At 36.7% G+C, this 21,121-nt stretch overlaps 1 protein-coding gene across 1 annotated transcript in view; it reads right to left on the bottom strand.

The window, feature by feature from the left end:
- Window positions 1-21,121, bottom strand: part of GPATCH2 (G-patch domain containing 2) — a 136,256-nt gene that overhangs the window by 105,736 nt on the left and 9,399 nt on the right. The window contains exons 2-5 of the mRNA XM_076334588.1: window positions 17,459-18,172; window positions 12,096-12,157; window positions 2,706-2,888; window positions 1,492-1,571 (exon numbers count right to left, since the gene is read on the bottom strand). Coding sequence (XP_076190703.1) covers window positions 1,492-1,571; window positions 2,706-2,888; window positions 12,096-12,157; window positions 17,459-18,172 — 1,039 coding nt within the window. The remainder of the gene's footprint in view (window positions 1-1,491; window positions 1,572-2,705; window positions 2,889-12,095; window positions 12,158-17,458; window positions 18,173-21,121) is intronic.

The following is a 21,121-nucleotide window of genomic DNA, read 5'->3' on the forward strand; positions in this document are numbered from 1 at the left end:
TTAGGATTTTTTATTATATATACACATTCACAGTATATCTTCATCAATTGAAATTTAATCACCTTTTTACAATTTAGAGGAAAAGGCAGTTTTTAGGGTAGTTAAGCCATGTATCATCAATACCATGAAGCTAACCTATCAGTTATAATAGCTCCTATAAAATACCAGAGTGAAATTGCAATAAGCCTAGAAAATGGGCTACAAATCCCAGATATGCTCAAGCAAGCACTGAACCAAAAATAAAAATAGGTAGATAGGAAACCAAGAACTAGATAGCATTCATCTAATTCACAACCACTAACAGCAGAGATCACAGGCCAAGGTTTTAAAGCATCTTATTCAGCTCCAAATGGCAATTATTGGACAGGGACTTCAATTATAAAAACCTTCCCTCTTCAAAACGAGTTAAATTTCTAACAGTTCCTTTCTATTCTCTCCACATATAATAGCTCTTACATTTCTCAGAAGCACCTTATTTTATTTAGGCAAATTAAAATTTGGAAACATTTAATGTTTTCAAATAAAGAACATCGATGTTGCAGTATTTATCGTGCTGGGATATGTTTATCACACACTGATAAAGAGTCTCCCACATTCTCCTCCTCTTCCAAACACTATTCTGGTAAGAAAGGAATAGACTGCACTACAATGAATACATTTTAACATTTTAATTTAAACAGTCAAGTCACTTCTTATGCTCTCCTCCAAAGAATAAATTCTTAAAAATTCATTAGAATCTTATTTTATAAAAAAGCTATGGGAAAATCCAATTATTAGATTGTATAAAAACGAAAGAAGAGTTGGATTTTTTTTCCCTCACTTACAAACATTACTCCTAGAGCTGAAGGCACTAAAAAACCCTCAAACATCTCTCATTTGTAGTCACAGCCTTAGAACAGACTCAGTCCAAAGGAATGCATGATGTCTATGACAGGTGCATCGCTAAGTTGCTTTGAATTTTTTGTTTATACCCTTTCCGTTGACCACATAGAAGTCAACCAAACAAAAGAGAATAAGGACAGATTTTTCAAAGCAGACTTTTTTTTGGGGGGGAGAAATCAAAATCAGAATTGTACCACAACCCATCCTAGAATGCTTTCAGTACCAGAAAAACTTCAAATAACTTTGATTTGATTTTCATTGTAAGAGGAGAGAAACATGTTTTCATGTACAAGATATATACTGAAAATGTTAAATAATGCCCCCCCCAACCTTTTCCTTCACTCAGTTCGAAATAGGTACTGAGAAACAGTCTCAGACTGTTTCTGCCATTCAAGTACACACAAATATTCCATTACAATAGAATTGCAGTGGGAAGAGTCTAACTATTAAAAAAAGCGAACAAACAGTATCAGGCAACAGTGGCACTGTAGTCTTAACCATTCCATTACCTATCTGCAACATTAGGAAACAAGCATGAGAGGAATATGCTTTTTAAAAAAAAACCTCTAAGAACAGTGCATGTTAGCTTACAATAATAAAAGCACCTACCAATGCATTCTGGTTTCCTGAAGCCTTTTTTATGTTTCTTGCTGGCATTCCATGAAGATGACTAAATCTACCCTGGAAACCTACAAAAAGGAAGTACAAATTGATTTAAGAATATTTCCTATACCATATAACCAATAAAATTCACCATTACATACCAATCTATTAATCTGACTTCAGTTAAACAAAACCATCTTCAATATTGTTGAACACTGTACTGGTGGAAATAAAGAGCACAGAATGGGAATAGTGAGAGAAAGGCTAAGTTGTCATGAAAATGAACATTACTGTAGATATTCTTACTGCCATCCTGGTTCTATGCACAGTGGCTGCACAAGCAGAGCATACTGAACTACAGTAGGAAAATGATTTTTGCATCACTTACAACTTCATTAGTACTAGAAAATGTTAAGTCTAGTGAATATGCAGAGACCAAGTCCTCAGAAACAATTTCAAGCATCTGGAAAATAAGCCTCACAAAAGAATTCAATGCATTCGGTGTGCAGAGTAGTTTAAAAGCGATTTGACCACTGCTTACATAAAAGATCTGTATTTGAATGTGAAAGGAGATACTTGTGGCAGGCGGAAGGCACAACAAAATTCTTTGGCAGCAAGCTGAGGTCTGACAACTTCAATCTTAAGAGTGGGTTCCTAGCTGTAAGTACAATCAAACACTAGTACAACTTACCATTGCATACACTGGATCCACAGTTGTCTAAAGCATTTTAAAGAAGAAAAAAAGAAAGGGGTATTTTCTAAGTTACAATCCCAATTCTTGCTCTAAAGGAACCCTTCCCTCTTCTCTACAAACAATATGGCCTGACCATAAAGCAAAGCAAAGCAGATGTTCACACTAGTCTTTCCAGCCTTTGAATTAATGAACTTCTATAGAATTCTAAACATTATCATAGAAGCTAGGAACAAAATGGAATATAAAGTCTTTAAATAACACTTAATAATTCTCAATGCAAACATCAAGACAACAAATAAAAGAGTAGGCTATCCAAATGAGCCAAGTTTTACACTTTCTGACTTTTCTAATCATTGACTTTTTAATTATTTCTCTCCAATGATATCTTAAAAATGAAATAGTTCAAGGAAACAAACTGGTAACCCCATGATCTTGTCAACGTTTTACATATTTTGTATAATCCACAGACATCTTTCTACTGTACCCAAGTGATTCTACAGTTTGCATTTGCTTGATCGCTACTTACCTCTCCTCCCTGAACGGGACATAAGAGGGAAAGTACCGGTTAAGATACTTTCAAAGACTGGATCAGGCAATTCTCTTTCCAGTTCTGTAGAGTCTTCTTGTTCCCACCATGGAATGACCCCCGTAATTCCACATGCTCCACCAGATTCATTTTCATGAAACCAATCACTCTGCTCATCATCACCTGTGTGAGGGCAGTATCCCCCCAAGCCCCCCAAAAAAGAGGGAGGAGCAGAGAAGATAAAAATCAGATGTTACCATCAATAAACACTCTTGACAGGACAATTATTTCTTTTGCTTTATTGCTGTATAACAATTACTCATATATAGCAGTTCTATTCGGAAAATGTTTCTCAATAGCATGACAAGCATTACCATCGATTAAACCACATAAAATGTAGTGTTTTAAAACCAATTTCAATAGTGAAAAACAATAATAAACTAGTTAATCCTTTGGCAATAACTGCAGGGAAATCCATTTAAGTTACTGCACTTTACATATTAACAAAAAACAAGCCTTAATCTCCTGCAGGGAATTAAAAGGTATAAAACTGAAACTAGTTCTTTGCAGCTGATAATGGTATATAATTAGCTTAATTTCATGATTTGTATGGCTAGTAGAAGGGGAAAACAATCATGAACAGATGTGACTAAATGAAGTTAATCTGATTAAGTTAATTTAGAAATAAGTTTTGAAAAAGTTGATTTTAAATGAAAACTGACAGTATCATGTGATTGAGAATTATACTGCATTATACCACAAAGCTGGTCATTTTTACTGACAATATTTATAGATGTAGTATTTAAATATCTGGATTTAAAGTCAAAAGTAAGATAAAACTGAAAATCTGATCTTAAACTTAGCTCATAAACACACTGGCAACTAAAAATAAATTGCTATGTTTGTTTTAAAACGTTCTTTTATACAAACCAGGTAGTTTACAGATCAAAAAATATCTTTATAAGACATGGCAAGTTTCTTTTCTTATACCCAAAAGTTAGATTTCCAAAGGATGTGCTGTATATTTTAATTCTACTTCAAAGTATCCAAACCATGCCTAACTATTTCTGCATATAAATTATTTGTTTGGCATTTCAATTTTTAATTAGGCAGGACTAAGCAAGACACAAATGCAAGATTTATTAGACAATTTTCAAGAACAAAAAGCATTCGTGTAAAATTTCATTGCCACTCAACCTCACAATGGGCAAATACAAATAATGAAAAGCCAAGCCAAAATTTGAGGAAAAATAAAATTCAACACACTTTCTCCAAATAAATTGTTGCAATGGAAAGAATACTTCAAGACCAAGCACAAGTGAAAATGGCTGTAAACATCCATCAGGACAAGTAATTCAAGAAAATATAGACTAATTAAGGCCCCTCACTGGTCACTTGCAGGTGAAATGTGACCCTTATATCTTTAATGATCACTACTATCAGCAAAACTAGCAGACACTAGAGAACAGGAACTTTTAGATGGAGGAAGGGGAAAACAGAGGTGGAAAGAGATACATAGGTCCAAATAAGATTTGTTTCTTCGTGTTCCTGGCGCATTTCAGATTATTCTCCATATTTATTCTAATCTTCATTTATAGCTATGACATTTCACAAAGGTGTTCACCATTAATTCTCACCTCATTTCATTAAAGCCAGGTATGGTTTCTTTGGAGGATGTCTAAGAGTACTGAACAGAGACAGTGGTGGCGGTGGAGGGAGAATCACACCTTTTCATTAGATTAATCTGTGGTTCAGAATTAAGTTTGAACTCTTTTGTCTAGATTTTCCAAACTCTTATGTAGATAAACTTTGAATATTTTCTCATAAGATAAGAGCTCTAGATACCTTGACTAATGAGAAATACAATCAGGAACTCAAAAGAAGCCTTGTTACATGTAATTCAGCTTTGAAATTAAAGTACAGAATTCTGAAATTGGGTTTCACAACCGGGTCAAGGACAGAAGTCTATAAGAGGTATGCGATGCAGTCTTGAAGAAAGACCTAGAATTTAAGACTGGGTTGGTGGACTGCAGGATAAGGCAAACAGTGGCTATGGAAGGAAACTGGTATCTTCGCTATATGCCCAATAACAGTTCTTTGGGTAAAAATACAAAATGACTTTTCCTTTTTGTGCCATACCAATATTAGTATGTTAAGCAACTATCTATTAAGACATCTTACCTGTTATGCTATTATACACTTCCCTAAGCACTTATGTTGCTTACTGCCAAAGGCAGAATAAAGGACTTAAGATCTGAACCTCGTAGGCTTTTCCCATGTGACAGCAGAATCCAGGTATACCTAGTTTTTAGCTTCCTTGTCTATGCACTCTAGACAACTCTGCATCCTTTGACTATTTTCAATCATATTATCACCTTGAGGCAAGCATAAACCTATTACTACTCTTCTTATGCAGGTGAGAGCACCCACAGGCATTTTGTTTACCAGTTGCTCCACCCTGAAGGGATGCCATTTTCAAAAGGAGTCAGGGAAGACCACTGCATTTATCAATTCCCAACCTCATACTTATAGCCAATATAACACAGAGGCCTCCCCGCTCAAGACTGTGGTAATCAAATATTTGGATTTTATCCTACTTAATTTGCAGCTCTCAAAAGGCAACACAGTATCCATAGCAAACATGAACTTATGAGAATTAAAAATTCAAAGCAGCATTTTTCATTTCAAAATGTTCACTACTGTCCTTTCTTCTTAGGGCTGCTGAACCTCTATTCAGCACAAGACCACAGGAAATTATCATATTCTTCCAAGCTACAGGAAAGCTAAAACCACCTCCAGATCTCCAAAAACTGATCTCTGAGCCCATGCATTCTCCTAGCCACATATTTAAATTACAACAAACCTGTTGTAATTCAAAGCAATTTACATTCAATTATAACTGTACTGATCAGTTTAAAAAAAATAAACCAATTTAAGGCTCAGAAATGTCAACTTCAATTCTAAAATTTCAAGGCACTTCAGCTCCTGGCTTTATTTATTTATTTTTGAGCTTTTCCCTCCCCCAACTACTGTTTTCCTAATTTTAACTTCTGTATTATTGAGTCTACATATTTATCTAATTACCACTCCTTCATGTTAAATTATTTGCCTTCCGCTTTAAGAAGTTTAGAAAATTATTTATGTGGGCTTCTTATGGTTCCTTTATGGACACAGACCCCATTTGCATCACCATCAGTTTCGTGTTCAGAATAGCAGAATAGCTTCACCTGAATCTTATTTTAGCTAAAGCAGCGCAGGATTATAACAAACAGACTTTCCACTGCACACAAACAGAATTTTCCCCCTCTTCCCAGTTTTATTTCAAAGTGGCCAGACTACCCTCCATAGCAGTCACATACAGTGCACACGTGCTTGCCTGTATCAACCGCAACCTACTTTGGTTGGGAAGAGTTTGGCATCAGTGTCCCATAAACACCACTTGATACTGTGCTGCACCATTATCCATCAACTTGCACACAGAGAGCAATAGAACATGGACTATAAAATACCCTAGCTAGTCTCATTTCCATGACCAGTATACCTCTTTCTAGGTAAAAAAACCCCCACTGTTAACAGCTGTAACAGTCATTTGGAGACATCAGAAGATTAACTATAACACACACAAGGAGTTTCAGGAAAGCAGAAGCTTAAGAGGGACCTGGACAAGCTCGAGAAGCGGGCCTGTGTGAACCTCATGAGGTTTAACAAGGCCAAGGGCAAGGTCGGGGCAACCCCCAGTATCAGTACAGGCTGGGGGATGAAGGGAATGAGAGCAGCCCTGCCGAGAAGGACTTGGGGTACTGGTGGATGAAAAGCTGGACATGAGCCGGCAATGTGTGCTCGCAGCCCAGAAGGCCAGTCGTACCCTGGGCTGCATCCAAAGAAGCGTGGCCAGCAGGTCGAGGGAGGTGATTCTGCCCCTCTGCTCTGCTCTGGTGAGACCCCACCTGGAGTACTGTGTCCAGCTCTGGAGCCCTCAGCACAGGAAAGACACGGACCTGTTGGAGCGGGTCCAGAGGAGGGCCACAAAAATGATCAGGGGGATGGAACCCCTCTCCCATGAAGAAAGGCTGAGAGAGTTGGGGTTGTTCAGCCTTGAGAAGAGAAGGCTTTGGGGAGACCTTATTGCAGCCTATCAGTACTTAAAGGGGGCTTATAAAGAAGATGGCGGCAAACTTTTTAGCAGGGCCTGTTGTGACAGGACAAGGGGGAATGGCTTTAAACTAAAGGGGGGTAGATACAGACGAGATATAAGGAAGAAATTTTTTACGCTGAGGGTGGTGAAACACTGGCACAGGTTGCCCAGAGAGGTGGTGGATGCCCCATCCCTGGAAACATTCAAGGTCAGGTTGGACGGGGCTCTGAGCAACCTGATCTAGTTGAAGATGTCCCTGCCCACTGCAGGGGGCTTGGACTAGATGACCTTTAAAGGTCCCTTCCAACCCAAACTACTCTATGATTCTAAGTTACCCATCCACAGAAACACATTGCATCTTGCTCTTTGTGCTCTACAGAGCCACCTTAGCAAAAGGGATAGCAGGATGCCATTCAATTTAAGCAGCTAGTTCTTCTGATTCAAGCTTGAAAACGTCACACAAAGGCCTCCTCCCACCCCTCCCGTCCAATGTAATATCATACCCTGCTCTTGAGTAGGAGGACTGTACACGTGTGCCATCAATAAATTGGACCAAGGATATCACGTGATCTCAGCTTTATGTTCACCTTTACCACTGTGATCCACATGCAATATTTAAGATTTCAACTATTCAGGTCATAAACAACAACTTCATGTTATTTCTTTTTCACCTGCAAAGACTATAAACTCATTAACCACAAAAGTTCAAAACTGGTGTGATTACACTTAGCATTGCACATTCCATTTCTTTTATACATGAAGAACGACACCCTGACACCTGCAGCTACTGACATGCTATACAAGGTCCAAATTAGTTTCTTGCTAGAGAAGACAAAAGGATGGAATTCTCATATATTGAATCAGTAGTGGGTCATCTTCATAAAGGACACAGTAATGAATATATGTTTAATCATAAAATAATGAACAGCTATCTTTAAAAGCTTAGCCACATCCACAGTGGAACTCTGACATTCCCTGACCTTCTCCAGTTTTAACTGTTTAACACTTTATTAATATAATTTTCCTTCCTACTTGCTTAGACCTTAAAGGACATTTCAAGTGCTGCATGTCATGATTTAAGAGGTCTTCAGTCAAACTTTGAGTTTCCCCAAGTGTACTAGTAGGTGTAGATGGACTAGGAATGCAGAACATGTTTTATTTGCCATACCCACGCTATAAAATTCATTAAAGAATATACTTGCAATTTGACTTTTTTTCCCCAAAACAGAAATAATATCAACTAGTGTTTGAATAATGTTACAGTTTTGTTAACATTGTGTTGAAAGCTTAAGTTATAAAGTGCCTTTGTAAAGTGCACCTGTAAAGTGCCTTGAAAGCACAGGTGATCCTACTAGCTAGGCTTATAACAGAGTTGCATTATATGTTGCAATGTAAGATTAGACCTTTTGTTTTGAAACTCCTCTTGCAGAAGTTTTCTATACCGGGCATAACACTGCTTAGCATTCAAGTTTTTAATAATTGCAAACCAGCCATTTATGAATCATAGAATCATAGAATCATTGAGGTTGGAAAAGACCTCTAAGATCATCGAGTCCAACCGTCAACCCAACACCACCATGCCCACTAAACCATGTCCCTAAGCGCCTCATCTACACGTCTTTTAAAAACCTCCAGGGATGGGGACTCCACCACTTCCCTGGGCAGCCTGTTCCAATGTTTCACCACTCTTTCAGTAAAGAAATTTTTCCTTACATCCAATCTAAACCTCCCCTGCCGCAACTTGAGGCCATGAAAATGCTATTAGGAACAAAGGAAAGAGTAGGAAGAAAAAGGAAAGTCACAAGGGTTTCTGATACATAAGCTCCAGCCACTGTTCACTTCTTTCGCTTTGTTGGCAGGCTCTCCCACCTCCATACTCAAGGGCTCAAGGCCTTGATATTTGCATAGGATTTGGGTTTTTTTGCTAACTATATTAAATCTTACCCCAAAGTTGGCCAATTTACAAACCTCTGAAAAAAAATACAACCCATAAGAATCCACTTGAGGTTTGTTAATATTAAGAGTTAATAGGCAGCTATCTTCTTCACTGACTGTACCTGCACTAAGCATTTTCTGTGATCTTTAAGCTTTTGCTGGCTAACTGTACAGGGTATGCAACATTTCACAGAAGAAAAACATTTGCCACATTGGGACTGCAAACCATTGAGTACCAATACTTCTGCCAGAAGGTAATATGACAGTGGAATAGAGCACAGCAAGAGAGCTGCTTTTTCCCCTCTCACATGACCTAACGTAAGCACCTGGGTAACCTGGAAAAGGAGGACAAGCATGGCTAGGCTCAGATGAGGACTTCACAGGAACAAAACAAATTAAACAAACAAAAAAAGCTATGAGACTGGAACAGAGGCAGGCTGGAAAGGAAAAGGGTATAAAGGTTTTTAAAAAATATTAGATGATACACCACATATTAGAAGTTGAACACAGGATTTTCAAGTCTCAGCAAGTTTTTTATCATAGCAATTGATGGCAATTAAAATATATCTAGCAATTAACCCACTACTACCCCCAATTACAGTTACACCTGGTTTTCTTGAATCAAATTATAAAAGTTGAAACTCTTCCGAGAGTCTGTGCACAGAATAGTACAGTTACTGTGGTGGAATTTATTTCCAGTGGCTTTCTGAAACAATTTTGGAAAATATTAAAAGTTGCAAGGTCAGGCACTCCACAGTTCAGAACTAAATACTCAACTATTTAACCAACTGGGCAACTGCTCGAAGCAATTGCTGCTTTAGATCACTTTCTTTTCTAGAATGTCTGTCCCACAGGATGAATATGCTTTGGAAATTAATTAGCGTTTTTATAAAGAGTATTTGTCTGCAATAAATGAGATAAGATTCTTAATCTCAGAGACACAAAATGAACAAATCTTGCCCTGGAGAACAGGATCCTCTTGTCCTCTGCTACCCAAACTTCTGAATGATGGCAGGTACATCATTTAAACCAAGTATTTCACAAGGTAGCATTAATCAATCTCTGGTTCTCCACTTGACTTAGCGGAAACCTGAAGTCAGAAGTGCAGAAAATTTGAACTACAAATGAGGTCAAGATGATGATATTCTGAACGTATATCCTGGAGGAGGGACACTGGGAAGACAGGAATCAGTCTAGCTTTTAAAAGCAGACAACAGAATCAGCCCGTTCTTCCCTTAATACGTTTTCATCCTGTCCTCTTCCAGCTTCGTTTCTCTCACCTAGGCTTTTCCTTTGCTTTTATCAGATTTATTTTCTCTTTCCTTCATTCTTTTCAATTTTATATGTCTCAGCTCAGCTATAAATTAATTTACAGAGACAAAATAACCTCATCTTACTTCGTAAGAGAAGTACAAAGATAAAAGTTCCTAGCATTTTCTTTGGGGGGGAATAAGTATTATTAGAAAATAAACAATTTTGGTTTTGCAGTAAGATCTCTGATAAAACTTTCACGGAAAAGTCTTCACAAAACCAAAGCTATAATGCAGATCTAAGAATGTCTGAGATCCAGTGTGAAGCTAATGGTCTTCTGATCATAGCCACAAAATAACTACTTCAAAGTAGAGGTTAAAAAAATTAATGTTTTGTCCTGACAATATCCTTCTCAAGTTTAATTATTGTTGTTGTTTTTATTTATATTTCAGAATACTATTTCAGGTCTAATGCTTTCTGCTTGAAAATTACCATCAAAATGAATCAAGATTCAAAAAATCAAACAGGCAAAAATAAGAATTACAGCTCTGTAGTAAAGAACTAACACTAAAAAAGGTAACAGCACACCGGTGAAAGAACACTGTTGTTCACCAATCCCTCCCCTTTTCTCCTCCCACAAAATATATAAGAAAAACAGAAAGTAACTGAGACGTTTTCAACTGTATTATTCAAAGATTTAAATAAATTAGCTCCGGATTTACGGATTGATACAAATATATCAGAAAGGTACTTAAAAAAATGAATGTAATTATGACGTGGTAGGTCACGTTATATACAAATACAGAGGACAAAAGTTTTAAAAATTGCAGGTCAAAAGAGAAATTCATATAGGGAAGTAAAAGCAAATCTTTTTGATGTGTCTCATATTGAAACACTTTTCATCTGAAGTTAAAAGATCAATCTAAACTTTCAAAGAGAGCCTAAATTCTTCAAAAAAGCTATGTGTTAGCACAACTAAAAACAGATACTCAGACTGGAAGGTACAGTTTATGTGGCACAAGTTACTGTTGAGCAAGGAAGGTAACACCTCTGTTCTGAGTCTGCAAAATCATCTCCCTACTGTAACATGAAAACAGAAGATAAAAACCAGAAAAGACTGAATTATACATTAGAGAAAAAAAAAAATAGAACATTTCTTTAACCTAGATCTGTGGAATGAGCCAGGATTTGTTTTCTTGCACACACTCAAGTAGCCTGTGGCAAACTGCGTAGGAAAATAATCTCCATTACCATCAACTTAGAATCGCCAACAGAAAAGCAAGCCTCAATCACCTGAGAGACTATTTTTGCCTCATTTTTGTATACTGTCAAAGACAGCGATTTCCTAGTCTATGAGCTGGGCACTAAGATGCTAGCATAATACAGGTAAATGTGTTGCACTTAAAGATGGCAATAAACACTAAAGCTGAAAAAAAATCTTATACTTCCATCCTTAATAGTTTTATCACATAAGAACACGTGAGAACATTATGCGTACTAAAGGAAAATTTTGAATCTTCACTGCATTTTAGATTAAAGAAAAAATTGTCAGAGGGGAGAGATTTTTTAAACAGCATGCATCTTCTGATCTCAATCTTAGGCTGCTGAAAAAGTATTTTGTTTGAAACTACTTTTCAAACAAACTACTGAATGAAAAAGAACTATAAAATCCTGCCATATCAATTTGGAAGGAAAGAAAGAAAAAAGACACTTAAAAAAATAGTTTGAGAAGCAGTACTATGATCAGAGTCCTGTCTGAAAATTGGAGCAATGGAAGAATTAAAACTTAGTATGGATAATCTTTTGGAGATGCTCAAGTTATAAGTAGGTTTATTATATCAGAGAGACTGCTTCTCAAGACAGCTTTTTACTAAGTCATGGATTCAGGACACTGTCTGGTAACATTTTAAAAAAAAAAAAAAACAACCAGAGAGCAAGCTATACTTCAACTCATTAAAATAGTAATAGCAACTGAAATATAGTAATTAACCTACGGATAACTTGTAACGCTTACAGAACTTCAACTGATGTTGTTTGAGGGGTGGAGAAGGGAAAGATTGTTTCAATACCTTGTCTTCCCTCATCATTGGTAAACAAACCAGCATCACTGCTGCTCAGACTGCTGGATTCACTGTAATAAGAGAAAGAAAGAAACAGATCAAAAGAACAATTGATCTTTCAGTCGTAAAATTCTAAGGAGACAAGGCTGTGCTCAAATTGAACTTAAGCCCAACAAAGATCGGAAAGAAAATAGGATGATTTTTTTTTAATCAAACTGCAAATATCCTAGTTCCATTAACTACAAAGCATATTATTTTTGGCACATAAAACCACGGGAATCTAATGGTACCCTGACAGTAAGCCAGATGTGACTGCAACGAGGTGCTGACACAATTGATGCATTTTATTATCTGCTTCCATCAAATGCTCACTGCTTCCTTCTTATGCTGTGCAATTCAGCTTGATCCTGGAACATCACTGCTCAATAAAATAGGAAAAGTCTCAATCAAAAGCAGCCTAAGCCTTCCTTCAGCACATGAAATGTAAGAGTCTGAAAATCAAATTACCTTTCTAAACATCATTTGCAAGTATTCTGGAAAAGACACTGCTTAAGGTTTCACAACATACTACTTGGGAAGAAAAAAGTTTATAACAAAGGTAGCCAATTAAATCAAAATAAAGGTCACCCTGAAGAAAATAAGTATGATCAATGATCATAACATCAACAAAAAAAAGCAAGGTACAGTTTCCTCTTCTGTCACTTCCATCATGGCCTTAAAATTAGAATGCGTGTGTATGACATGCACACACTTCTCTCTAAATTCAAAGTCATCAATAGGTAAAATATTTTGTTCTTTGCTGTACACACTTAGAGACATGGAATATTGTTTGTAACAAAATAGTAAAACAGAATTATCTTTTAATAACACAGATCACAATTTGGTGAGTTTCACAGAAAAGGATTTTTTTTAAACCATTTCATTTTTTTTGTCTATAGAGTAGCGCTGCTAAGGAAGTAATATTCTCACCAAAATTTAATCACATTTTACTTACAGTGAGATGTAGAACAATTTGAAAAAAATCACTTCAGTTCACCACACAAATTCAAATACAAGTTATAACTACTACGGCTACTCTCAATGTTCCATATGAACTATTTATAAGAACTTGAGGTCTGTTTACCTTTCTACACTTATTCGTATTAAAACATACATGCAGTCCTATACTTGAATTCAAGTGGTTTCAATTATTTTTTACTTACTTTCTAGTAATAAATTAGTTTTATTTTTGTTTCTAAATAACTACTACACTGCAGAAAATTATTTCCTTTTAAATGTTAATCTCTCACAAAAATAAGCCTCAGGTTTTTTTTAAGCTTGTAATATGAATTATATAAAATTAGTCTAATTTGTGTTTAATTATAGGTACACATTTGGTTTTTGTATCTTCCTTTGGGAGGATTTGGAACACAATATAGTATCAGGAGACACAAAGCAGTGATTTAAAAAAAGTAATATATACGGCTCTGTGTTTGAATATTAAGTTTTTTTAATATTTGCTGTATCTTCTGCTTACCCATATTCTTACTGTGTAAGCAATACTTATACCATCTTTTATACATAATATAATCAGAACAAGACTTAAGCACTTGCACAACTGCCCTAAGCAGAAGAAAGAAGACAGGCATGCAATGAGAACAGAACCATCTTTCATGAGGGAGACCAAAACTTGAACTTCCCAGTGTTGCAAATCCTAGTAACTTCTTTCTAGCAAGCATCCCATCCTCACTTTGATTACAACAAAGATGGCTTTACTGTCCTTACATTTAATTGTGCAATTTTACATCATACATCTCAAGGAAAAACATCCCCTTTTCATAGATTCTTCCTATCCATTTATTGTTTAATTGTACTTTTTAAAATGAAAGCTAGGAAATCCTTTCAACTCTAGTATTTCAGCCACTTTCCCCACCAAAATTTCCAATTTTGAGAACAGTCTCCTTCCTTTTTTCTTTTTTTTAGAGATATTTTAATTGTGCAGTAATTCCTACTGAAGGACTAGCCAGTTCATGAAAACATAACCACTTGAAACTTTCAAAATTACACATAATAATGTTTTGTTTTGGTTTTTAAAAATCAAACCATAACACTGGTATATCCATGGCAGCCAGTGTTCATTCTCCTCAGGCCACAGTCAAATAGGGCAGGGATTACAGCTGAGATAATTGCTACATGGCCATCATTTCACTGAATAAATTCAAAACCTCTGGAATTAATACATTAATATCTAAGTACATGAAAGCTGTTATGATGGAATTTATTTCCAGTTTTAATATAATTTTGCACTGTATATTCCTAATTCATTTGCTTTGTAATGAGAATTCCGCTCCCAGGAAGACTTCCAGGAAAAAGAAAAAAGCCACAGATTCCTTTTAGTCCTATAAAATAGGGTATGCAAGCAAAAACTTGGAAGGAACAGCTCTGCTACCCAAAAAGCTTTCACAGCTTTATTTATACATTTGTGGAAATAAAGAAGAAATAAGTTTTATTATTCGTTACTATTACCGGCAAAGCGTCCCATACCTTGGTTTCATATGAGACTTGTGACCTCTGTTCACTAAACAAGCCTGTCCCCAAGAACTGACCAGCCACTGTACTCACACTGACGGGCCGGCTGGTGGGTGGGCGTCTCTGGCATTATTAAGGGTCTGAGTTTCACTGCTGCTCTCTTTCAAAATGGACAATTGAGATTTCTCCTCTATTTAGTCACTTCAAATGCAAACAATTGCCAAAGCTTGCAGGAATTAAATATCATCCAGAACTCCATGCATCGCCAAATTTGGCTGAAACCGGCCAAGGAACTAAGAATTGAGGATAAGGGAAAATGAGCAAAGGACAGGCTCTGATCACGAAAATCTCATTTCCAGTGCTCAAAACCAACCTCACAGGAATTCATCTTTGGGACCATTTAGATGCTGACATTTTAAGAGCTTGAAGACTCCTACTACTACTCCTGAACCCTGCACTTAAAGGGTTATTGTTGCGTTTGGTGTTTGAACACACACAGATAAAAGACTGCAAAAGAAGTGTCACTTAGCATTTTTAATGTGTACTTCAAATATATACATTATGTTATTTTAAAGTAATTTCATGTATACACTGAAAACTTCTCCTCACTAGTTTTAGATCCGAGCAACTTAACTCCCATTAAAAATCATTGGCTTTGTTTTGTTTTTAAAAACTGAACTTCTAAAAAATTAATCGGTTTTTTTGAATAATCATTAAGCTGTATGCACACAAATGTACAAAATTAGAGCAGCTTTGTATACTTTTTATTTTTCCTCTTCCAACAAGTGTTGCTGAAGCATGAGTCTTATCCAAGATGCTTTGTTATCTCTCCATATCTTGTGCAATCTTACAAAACTCATGTTCCCTTTTAAAATCTCAGCTTTTACTTTTAGAACATATTTTTAGGAACCGAGTTTGCCAGTTGTTTCCAATTCTTCTGGCTAAATGATCTCAAACAATAGAGGCACTACTGCATTTAAGTAAAACTAGTTTAAAACCAGTTAAAATTATTCACATACAAATATTCAGATACAGCATGCACCTGAGAGGCTTAGATATGGTGGATTTCTAATCACATTATGGAATGCAAATTTTCTAATTCAGTGGTTTCCAAACCTTTTGGTACAAGATGACCACTGCAAGAAATTCAGTAGAATGACAGACCATCACTCAACCATGTGCATGAGCAGAAAACACTATGAAGATGAGAATGGTTTTAAAGGCTATTTATTGGGGCCAGAAACAAACATTTGAAGTACAATTTGAAAAATGACAGCATTTGGTGTAACAAAACATTAAGCGTTTTGAAGAGGAAGATGAATTTTTAAATCGATAATGTTTCTTTTGTGAAAAAAACAAAAAGATATTCAGACTGACCTGGAAGTAGCACAGTTTTGGGAGTCTACAAGAGGAGTTTTATATTGGTCACTCTACTCTCCACCCAAAAAGTAGCTACAGAATTTTTGACTTGGAGAACTGTTACCCTTGTAGCATAACAGAAAATCTTTTAGAAATAAAAAAGCGACAAGAATATGGACACATGATAAAATATGCAATGGTTCCTAGCTCCAAGGAAATTTTTAACCATCTGTCTTTAGGTACCAAACTTGGGGGAACAGATTCCCAGTATCATCAGAGAAGGAAGTTCTCTAAAGGCTTCCTGACAACACACACCTGTCTTGCATGTCAAAGTGAGATGTTTGAAGTTAAACCGGCTGCACTGAAGGACTGCTTCTGCTCTAGTAACTAAGACATTAGTAACAATCTTTAAAGACTCATGATTCATATTGCTCTTTCAACTGCTTATTGTCCGCAGGTGAGGGACAAAACTAGCATGTAATAAAAAGACTTAGAAGAACTTACCCGACAATAACTGGGAGTTAGTCACTTACCAATACTTCTGTTATTACAGTAACCGATCTGTCTGCTCTGGTCAAAACCCCTGGGTACTCTCTGCATCTAAATTCTACCTCTCCAGTAAGGAAAAGGCTTAACAGTTTATAGATAAAATGCCTACAAAAAAAACCAGGGACACTAGTGCTGTCAAGCAACTGACCAAAATTATGTGTTTTAATATGAGTCTTTCTTGTTGACAGTTCTGCATTCAGAACCAGGCACATGGGATAAACATAATCAAGCTTACCAGGCCCGGCAGGTAACATCCCTTGTGTACAGTGGAAAAATGACTTACACCTTACTGTGTTGTCAAAATAGTACTTTGGAAACAATTACCATTGTAGTATGACTGCTGTCTGGAATGGATGGATGAGGTGTACTGCCAAAGGGTCATCATTCCCCCATTTTTCTAATGGTAAGCTCAGGTGTTTCTGAACTGTAAATTGGTTTTTGCATTTCGTAAATGATGTATATCCTTGGCAACCTGCAGACTTTTTACGCCCATGACACATAAGAACATACTGTCTAAATGGTGACTCTAAACACTGACAACCTTTCTGATGAATAGAGATAACAATCGAAGCACCAATGTCTAGAAATTGGAAAAAAACTTGATTTTTGTCTGAGAACTGTCATCAGTTGAAATACCCAGAAAAAGACATATTAATCATTTGTATATTCTGTCATTCTTCATCTTGAAACAATTAGAATGTATTATTTCAAGAATCTGTTTTCTTGGTTATTCCTCTGCTACATGACTATTTTATGCTGAATTCCTTAACCCGAGCAACTCATGTATTAAAAAAAGTAGACTTAAAAAAAAGTAACTTGTTAAAACAGATACTATTGATGCTAGCATTTTAACTCTGGAATTAAAGAAAAATCCAAAGATTCCCAATACAAACAACAGTAATAAAAGCAAAAAAATACTATCCAAAGTTTCTGTAAAAAGGAAGAGAAAGAATAACCTGTCACTCATGTTCTCATCTGAGCCTTTTTGCTCCTCATATTCCATTTTGTCCTTATTTGCTTGGTTCACTTCTTCATTTTCTATAACTACTCCTTCATCCAAGATTTCAGGTCCTTGTCGAGCTGCAGCCACTTTTCTTTTTTTCACTTTGCTCTTAGAAAACTCTTGGTGTTGGTATGATTTATTGTCATTGTCCATTTCTTGATCTCTGCTGTTATCCTGCTGTTGAGTTATTGTCAGTGCATTAGAGACTTCTGATGGCAGATCTATTGCCATCCGTTTTACCTTTCTTCTCCTGCGCAAAGTTCTGTTTCCCAAACTGTCAACAGCCAAATCTGGTTCATGCCACAGAGGTCTTTTGCCTCTAATGTTATTTAAGTTTGAGGAAGGCCTACGTTTAGCAACCAACAACTGGTCATCAGAGTCACTGTGGTCTTTCTTACTAGCATGGTTCTCCCTGTAGTCTTTGTTTGATTCTTCTAAACTGGAATCAGAACCTTCACTTAAGCAGTGACCAGTCTCCCACAGATGATGGGTGGTAAATGAACGTCTTTTTCGTCCCCTCCTTTTCCTTGCCTGTCGCTTTAGAAGACAAGACACACTTCGAGAATGATCTCCAGTATCAGCAAAACCTCCTCTGGCTTGCTCTGAACTTTCTTCCAGTGCTGAGACTAGATCGTGAACCAGCTCCTCCATAGTCCTACTGAAATGCCTATATATTTCAAGAAAAAACACACACAAGAAAACAACATATAAATCTGAAGTGTTAAGCATAAACTCTATAACAATTTTACCTGCCAAAATAATTTTATTTTACTCACTTTAGGCAAGGTAGTCTTAACGTCCATTCTATAAAGATTATTGTATTTCTGCTGAGAGATAAAGCCTTGCCAACCAGTCCTACACAATTTGCAATGCATCAGCATACATTCCTTTTAAAAGTCATCTTCCCAAATTTCTGTCTTGGAAAGAAGAGTGGGTTGGGGTTTGTTTCCCATTTGTTTTTGACCTCACTATTATTGTTTGGTTTTAACTCACCTCATCACATTTTTATGATTTTCAGGGTTTCCGCATGGCGAGAGCATCAACAAAGACCGTTCACTCTAACAGCAGGCAGGGAGTGCATTTTAAATTTATGAATGGAAAATGGAATACATAATAGTCCTCCTTGATAGTATATTAGGGAGTTCTGTTTAAGAGTTGCCATTATGATAAAATATTTTTAAGGATAATTATCTCTTGATGCTGCCTAAATGCCAAAATGAAGTTAAGACAGTGATTCTTTGATAATATATGACTTTTTTTTTAATAGTGACTAATTCTGTCTTTCCAAATGGCTGATATCCGTTTGATTTTTTTTTTTAAATTTGGTTCAGTGGAGTGATATTAAGTTGAGAGAATACCCTGCTACAGGTAATTCTAGAATATTAAATGCAAAGTTTTCCACCACATGCAGATACTCACATCCATAGAATCACACATTTGTGTAAGGCAAAATATCCCTAAACACACACAGTGTCTCATTAAGGCCTTATCCTTTTAAACGTTTTGCTTCTTCCTCCTCAGATTTCACTAGCATTTAGCATGTCTTTAACTCCGTATGCTTCAGTAAGTTCACCCATATTCACATGAACATAATTACGAAAAGAAAACATTAAATGATTGCTGCTGAACTCTAATCCTTCTCTGAAGGCTGTGAACCTTCCTTGTAAACACAGCAATCAGATTCTCACATCAAAGCATCAGAAGACCCCTTTCATTGAGGTAAAGCAGAGAACAATGTTCATGCTCTTTACTACATTACACCAACTGATAAATATGGAAGACACTGAGTAATTTATGTAGTGGATGTTTAAAAGCAAGACTCTTCACTTTGTTTTCCAACACAATTTGATGGAGGAATGAATAAATAGTTTTCTACCCATACTGGCAGAGTTGTAGATGTGGAGAAAATCTAGACACATAGCACACAGGTTCCCTCTCCAATTTACCACAAACTCCAACATTAAAGGTACTTAATGGTGGTGGGTGAATGGACAGTCATGACTGTAACGTACGCAAATTTTAAATGTTAATGAGGGAACTGAGGAGTACGTTTAAGAAGAAATCCAAGCTGGGCATGATATATCTTACCTAAAGAAATTATTTATTCTCCTTTTAAACCATTTTCAGAAATACTTATTTTAAACATTTCAATTGCAAGATCACCAAAAGCAGAGAGAGTGGTAGAAACACAAGCTCATTTTGAATTCCTGAAACTACTGTGTCACTTGCCTTTATTTCTCGTACCTCTTTTTCTATCCTGCTGTAATCTCTAGGCCTATTACTCCCTCTTAACCTAACATTTTCTTTAGCTCTTAGTAGAGCAGAATCATTGTATTATCTTGTAAGGGGTGAGACAGCTCTGGAAGAATGCTACACTTCTCCTTAATCCATTTAGATCACAAGAATCAAAACCTCCAAAATCACACAAAAATACTTCTCAGAAGCGAGAGAAGCAACACAGCAGGAAAAGTATTCAAATGAAGCAACGATTTTCTGAAAATTCAGCGAAAGAAAAAAGTGGAAGCCAATTAACCTAGAAATTACTTCTAGAGACTTGTGGCGTCAAAAAGATTTAAAACTAACTCTTACTTCGAGTTTTCAAAGTTTCAGTTACTGTGGAGGGGTTTTGGGGTATGTGTGTAGGAGCTGTTTGGTTTTTTTGCTTGTGTAGTAGGAATTTCAACCATCAGTAGAGGCAAGTCTAGGTATATTTGTACAAGGTTTCTACACGATGCTTAAATTGGTACATTAACCCATGTTTCTCAGTAGCTAGAACTGCACAATGGGGAGGGCACTAGCCCCTTTAGCTTCATTGATAAACACCCATGAAGACAGCTATCCTCACAGGTGCGCTTATCAGAAATGAGATGCCCTTGAGATTTAAGGGGGTTTCTAATACTTCTGTGCTAATGTAACAGGAGCTATAAGACTCAAACAAACTCCAGTACATTTATTTGAGTTAATTTGAGAAATCAATTCCCCCAGCTGCCTGCCCAGCCCTTCTGCCACAGGCTTTCACATTTATAGCGAACTGATAGAAGCGGAGGTGCACCAAAAACTGAACTAGTAGGCTTAAACCTACATTCAGCTCAAAATGAACAGGTTTCTGCTAACATGCCAGAATATGAACTAGCATATATACTCTCTTGCAGCTCATTCTGTTAATGCCCCTGCAGCACAAAGTAAAAGCGAAAGGAAAGACAGGGACGGGACGCTAATATCTTACATCACAGTTTATGATTAATTCGATCAATTCAGTACCCCTAATCCATATGGATAACTGTATCACCAAAATCACTGCAGCTCCTACAGTGGACATACCAACTTATAGAATCATAGAATCATTGAGGTTGGAAAAGACCTCTAAGATTGAGTCCAACCGTCGACCCAACACCACCAGCCACTAAACCATGTCCCTAAGTGCCTCATCTACACGTCTTTTAAATACCTCCAGGGATGGGGACTCCACCACTTCTCTGGGCAGCCTGTTCCAATGTTTCACCACTCTCTCAGTAAAGAAATTTTTCCTCACGTCCAATCTAAACCTCCCCTGGCACAACTTGAGGCCATTTCCTCTCGTCCTGTCACTAGTTACTTGGGAGAAGAGACCGACACC

The sequence above is a fragment of the Aptenodytes patagonicus genome, chromosome 3, assembly GCF_965638725.1.
Source record: "Aptenodytes patagonicus chromosome 3, bAptPat1.pri.cur, whole genome shotgun sequence".
NCBI lineage: Eukaryota > Metazoa > Chordata > Aves > Sphenisciformes > Spheniscidae > Aptenodytes > Aptenodytes patagonicus.